The following is a 6,175-nucleotide window of genomic DNA, read 5'->3' on the forward strand; positions in this document are numbered from 1 at the left end:
TGGATTGTAGAAAGTATTATGAATTTTATTACCGAGTGTATGGATGGCATTTAGATTGGTTCGCCCTGTATTATTGGTGTAATGGTATGAACTCTTTCCTATGCCTAACAGAGCCGCTTATGCTGGGTCAGCAGCAGCAGCAGCCATATGCAAATAATGAAGCCGCCTGCACAATGTGACAGCTGAGATAAAAAGGACACACATGTTCAGAGAAGCAGGCATTCATGAGGTATTTGATACATGTTTGAGACGTAGAGGATTCAAGACGTGTTCGAAACACAAGAGCAGAAATAGACATGTTACACACATGGCCCGCAAGCGACTGGGAAAGACGTGTCCTAAACATGGCTGGACAAAGACAGAATACCACATGTTCGACGCAGCAGAATCTTGTTAAGCACATTGGAATACGAGAAGATTTTTGAATAAGAGACAAAGCGTTATTCTGGAAGTACCTGTAAATAAATGTCTGTTGTTTCAAATGAAAAAAAAAAAAAGTGAGTCGAATTCTTTCCTTGTCTTTGTTTCCTTGTGATTGTCTGCATACAACATCTGGGTCCCAAGTGTTGACATGTAACGACTACGTTACATAGTTAATGAGTAAAATAGCAACATGTGTTTAATGAAATGTTTACTTCAAGCGTTGTGTCCCATGTGCAAAAAAAAAACAAAAAAAACAAGGAATCTTTATTCTTATCTGTTGATAAAAGTTTTCATTTTGTTTTCTTGTTCACTTAAATTTCAGGAATTGCTCTGGTGGCTATTAACCCCTACCAGGATGTGGATATCTATGACGAAGCCACCTTAGAGATCTACCGTTACCAGAAGACACTGAAAAACTTGGACCCACATATCTACGCTGTGGCTGCTGAAGCTTTCAATCAAATGACTAGGTCAGTTGATACGTGACAAAGTTGGCTTTTTTTTTTTTGTCCTTTTAGCAAATCTTACAAAATTTCAACATCTGGACAAAATGTATATTTATCACCACCATTTTGCTGATTCTCCATCAATAAGTGTTGCGGAAAAAAAAATGTCAGAACACTTTATTGCCAACACCGCAATTCATACCAACTCCTCTTTACTTTATGCCCAACACCAACTCTCAATGTCTATGCTCTCTCTCAACTGTTAAAAACTCCTTTCCAATTCGTCCTTCTTATAGCCGCTATTCCCTTCATATGCAATTTAATACCACATGTAAAGAAAGAATCCATCTGCAAACATAAGTTTTTCTTTCCTTCTTTTTCCTTCCCCAATCCCTCCATTTGATAGGCTTAACAGAGTAATTAAACATTTCATTAAACACATCTGACAGTCTAAACAGTGTCCCTGCCGCCTGTGTGAGTAGTGTCTTCTCATACAGCATGTCACCATATGAATTCTTTTGGTGACTAGCAAGTGAAATGTGCTCACAGCACTTTCACTGGAATAAAAGAAGAACTCCTATAAAGCAGGGAGAGATAATTCAGTTTGTCATTTAATCGAGTAATAGTGAATGAAGGATCAGCCGAATATGAAAACTGATAACGATAATTTTTCCTAATTTTTGCGTGATACGTAAGTAGATTAAAAAGTTTTTATTTGGAATGCAATTTCCACTTGTGGCCAATCTATAATATAAACCTCACCTGTCTGTTTTAATGTATGTATGTATGTATGTATGTATGTATGTATGTCTGCCTAAAACTTTCGACAGAGGCAACGGATATTCATGAGATTGGTATCGCTTTGAAGCTTAACCCTTCGGACGACAAATATTAAAAAATTGGCTAAAAAAATTAATTCCTTCACCCTTAACTGGGCACTTTCTACAAAGAGGGGTCACATTTTTCGAAAGTCATCCCCTCATTTCTATTGACTAGCTTTAATTTAAACCTTCGCCACTTCTGGTTTGGCGATGGATGCAACGCCAAAGATGTCACTTTTTTTTTTCACGTTTTTTTCCTTCTTCAGAGTATGGGTTCAAGCCTGCCTGCTTACTACCACATTTTTTTTTTTTTTTGCACAACAGACACCTCCTAACAACCGGGAAATGCTGGGCAATGCCAAGCATCCAGGCTAGTTCTATATAAGCACCAAACTTCTTATTGTACACTGTCGTTATTTTCATGGCAAGTGCCCGTCTGAGCTCCAATCTTTGGTTCCACTCCTTGCCAAACTTTCACAAAAACACTTGACTACCTACAACCACTATCAACAATTTCCCCCCTTCTCTATCTCTGCCTGAATCAAAATACAAATTCCATAAACAAAGCTTCTTTTCTAGAGCTGCCCACCTGTGGAACTCTGTTCTGCTGGTCTGTTTTCCGGCTGACTACAATATGTTCTTGTTGAGCCATCCCCTTTGTTGTGTTTGGATAAATGGGATTTCAGAATTATTGGATATTCGACTAATAAGTAAACCAGCTCATTATAATTTAAATACGATTTGTTCATGGCAGAAACTTTAATTATGTACAAATGATATTGAATGTCCAATGAGGTTTGCCATGTTACCTTTTTCTCCCCCACTCCTGGAACTTTCTAGTCTTTTAAATATCTATAAGGGGTGATAACTCTTAATTTCTTTATTTAGAGTTATTCCCCTTTTTATCGTTATTCCCCTTTTTATCGTTATCCCCCTTTGAAATATGATGCTTGTAGAATGTTTGATGTGTGTCTATTTGTCAAGTTGAATTTTCTTAGCACCTTCGTTGCGACTATTTGGGTTGGACCTTTCTTATCAGACTTGCTTTATTTACTGCATGTTGCTTGAACACTTTGAGGCAATTCAAATGTGTCCAGTAAAATGTTTAACGGAATGATAGTGTTATTTGATTGTCTCTTTGGAAGATGTGAGTGACGAAGTTGATTTGCATGTCTGACCCAATTAGATGATTGTGCATCCATATTATAGATTACATTACCAAAACAACATACTATGTGACCTTCTGTCCAATTTTTTTTTATCATTGCGGTAATCTTTTGTCAATACAGGTTGTCCTGGTAGGAATTTACATGACCTTGCTCCATGATGACGATTGAATTAGTTTTCTATCATCCTACTTCTCTTGGGAAGATTATTTGGTGATGGACGAATAGCATTCATTGGTAAACGTATTTTTCTGTTCATCAGTGCTTCAACAGAAGACTTTCTATTTGAGCAATTTGGATTTGAGGTAGATCTATAGCAACTTAGAAATATTTCTATGATCTCTCGAGTAGTTCTTTCCCCTTTTAACTTCAAGAGTGCTCTCTTAAATGTATCGACAAAGCATTCGGCTTGACCATTTAATTGTGGATGGAAAGATGGGGATCTGAAATGCTGAATACTGTTTTGTTTACAGAAGTCAGAAAATTCAGGTAAATTCAATTCCATTATCAGAAACTAAGATTTCAGGAACGCCCAAGCTGCTGAAAATTTCTTGTAGTTTCTTTAGTTTCATTTGAGGTAGTATGATTCATTTGGAAGACTTCTGGCCACTTACTCTAAGCATCAACCAGTATTAAGTAATGTTGTCCATTAATTGGTCCTGCAAAGTCTATGTGTAATCATGACTGAGGTACGCCATGCATGCAATTTAAAGGAGACTTTGTAACCAGTTGACACAACTTTTTACAAGTTCCTCTAACTGCCTGTCTATGTTTGGCCAATACGCATAACCACATGCCAAGACTTAAATCTGATTAATTTCCCGATGTCCATAGTGGAATTGCTTGAGAACTCTGTTCTGGAGTCTAAATAGGACAACAACCCGTTCTCCAAAGAGAAGTGTTTCATTGATCTCAGATAAAGTAGATCTCTAAAAAAAATGGTTGAAGTTGCTGGTCAGTGTTTATTTTTATTTTTGACCAACTTGTGAGATGAAAATGTTGAACTTTCTATAATAATGGATCTGTGGCAATAGACTCGTAGATCATCTCTGAAGTGACCGGTAGCGATCTCACTGTGGAAACAAGTGTAGAGACATCTTCGGGTTCCACAGATATAGCAGCGATGACTGCGTCTTCCACAACTTTTTGATGAGAAGAGATGAGTTTGAACAAACATCTGCCTGGCCAATTTTGCTGCCTGGTTGGTACTTTATAAAAAAGTTGTAATATAAAAGCACAGTTGCCCATCTTTGTAAGCAGCTTGCTGTATAAACTAGAATTGCAATCCTAGAAACAAAAATACTTACTTAAGGCTTGTGGTCTGTGATCAGAATAAAATGATGGCCATATAGCATTTTATGAAATTTCTTTACCGTGCAGATAATTGCTAGGGCTTCTTTCTCAATTTGGCTATACTTTCATTCAGTAGGCATCAACGAAAATATTTTCAACCAATTAAAATCGTTTTACCTCCCCCCCCCAAAAAAAAAATGACGTGTCTATGTCAAATTAGTAAGCTGATGCGAACTTAGAAACTCATAAAACAAGGAAATAATCAAAAGCTAGAAAGAGGGAATCTAGAAAGATGTCGACATAAAGATTCCTTAGTTCAAAAAATGGCGCAAATCCAGAATTCAACCTAGTTTTACAAAAATAAAAATATAGAAAAAATGTTTATGATGTACGCACTCGTCACGGAACAAAAATGATATCTTCAAAAAAATTACATAAATTGTTCAAGTAGTTTATTTTTATTATAAAGAATTTTTTTTGTGATTAATAGTATTTCGTAACCATTACAAGGCTGATTTTGATCTCTTATTTCTGGAGATGTTTTACAGAGGACGTAACCACTTTATTTATTAAATATGGCGGATCAAGACACAACGTTATAGCTTCCTCATAAAATTTGAATTTTTTAGTTTAAAAAAATACTTAAACAATTCACATGATGTAATATAACATTTTCATTCCATGACGGTCACGTACACCAGAAAGATTTTTGTGTATTTACAGTGCCACACGAAAGTATTGGATACATTACATTTTTCTTCATTTTTTTAATTAGGGTTCAAGATTTTACCTAAAATTTGGTCAGTATATTCCTATTACTATTCTAACTAATATTTGGGGTAGTAATTACAAAATTAAAGTTTAGAAAGTTTATATTAAAGGAAAAATATAAATCAACTAACGCAAAAGTATTGGATACAATGATTTAATATTTGGTTGCATAGCCTTTATTGCATTCAACAGCTTCCAATCGCTTTCTATGGTTGCACATATGTTTTTTTGCACAGATATGCAGGTATTCTGTGCCATTTTTCTTTGCATAACTTTTCTATTGTTGAATATTTTGTGGATTCTTCTTGTGAACATTGATCTTCAATATTTTCCACAAATTTTCAATTGGGTTGAGGTCTGGAGACTGACTGGGCCAAATAATAACGTCAATTCCGTTATTTCTAAGCCATTCTTTGGTTAGTTTGGCAGTATGCTTGGGATCATTGTCCTGCTGAAACATGAAATTGCTATTATGTCCCAACAAATCACCAGTTTTTTGGATGTTTTTCTTCAAAATCACCCTGTACATACGTCCATTCATTCTATCATTGATGATTTCTAGTTCACCAGTACCTTTGCATGAAAAACACCCACATACTATAATCGAACCACCGCCAAACTTTACCGTAAGAATGGTATTCTTTTTGTTATAGGCGGTGCCATTTTTATGCCATACATGTGTTGCTGGATTTCTTCCAAAGATTTCGATTTTCGTTTCGTCTGACCAGATTACCTTGTTCCAAAATTCTTCGGGTTGTTTCCCATATGTTTTAGCATAATTCAAACGTGATCTGATATGTTTAAGCTTCAATAATGGAACTTTTCTTGGGAACCTTGATACAAAACCTGCACGATTTAGAACTCTATTGATTGTATCCTTGCTCACATTAATCTCAGCTTCTCTGAGATCGGTTTGAATTTCACTACGAGTAAGAAAAGTTTTTTTTTGTACCTTTCTGTTTACCCACCTTGATTTTTTTTCGTTTAATTTCCTTGGCCGACCAAATCTTGGAAGATTTGTAACAGCTTCACCAGGGGTTTAAAACTTTCTAATAACGTTTCCAACTGTACTAAGTGGTAGACTAAGTTCCCTTGATATTATTCGATACCCTTTTCCTTCTTTGTGCTTATCAATGATTTTTTGACGAATGTCTATTGACAACTCTTTAGTTTTAGGCATTTTTATAAATGAACTGGTTGACTTTGAAGGAATGAGCCAAAACTGGAAGAATGTTATAAAATTATTTTAATATAA

At 35.6% G+C, this 6,175-nt stretch overlaps 1 protein-coding gene across 1 annotated transcript in view; it reads left to right on the forward strand.

Annotated features, from left to right (window-relative positions):
* LOC145245881 (unconventional myosin-Va-like) overlaps nucleotides 1-6,175 on the forward strand; it is a 223,417-nt gene that overhangs the window by 25,283 nt on the left and 191,959 nt on the right. The window contains exon 5 of the mRNA XM_080107602.1: nucleotides 746-893. Coding sequence (XP_079963728.1) covers nucleotides 746-893 — 148 coding nt within the window. The remainder of the gene's footprint in view (nucleotides 1-745; nucleotides 894-6,175) is intronic.

This window comes from Euprymna scolopes, chromosome 23 (assembly GCF_053919585.1).
Source record: "Euprymna scolopes isolate OS-2025 chromosome 23, ASM5391958v1, whole genome shotgun sequence".
NCBI classification, from domain to species: Eukaryota; Metazoa; Mollusca; class Cephalopoda; order Sepiida; family Sepiolidae; genus Euprymna; species Euprymna scolopes.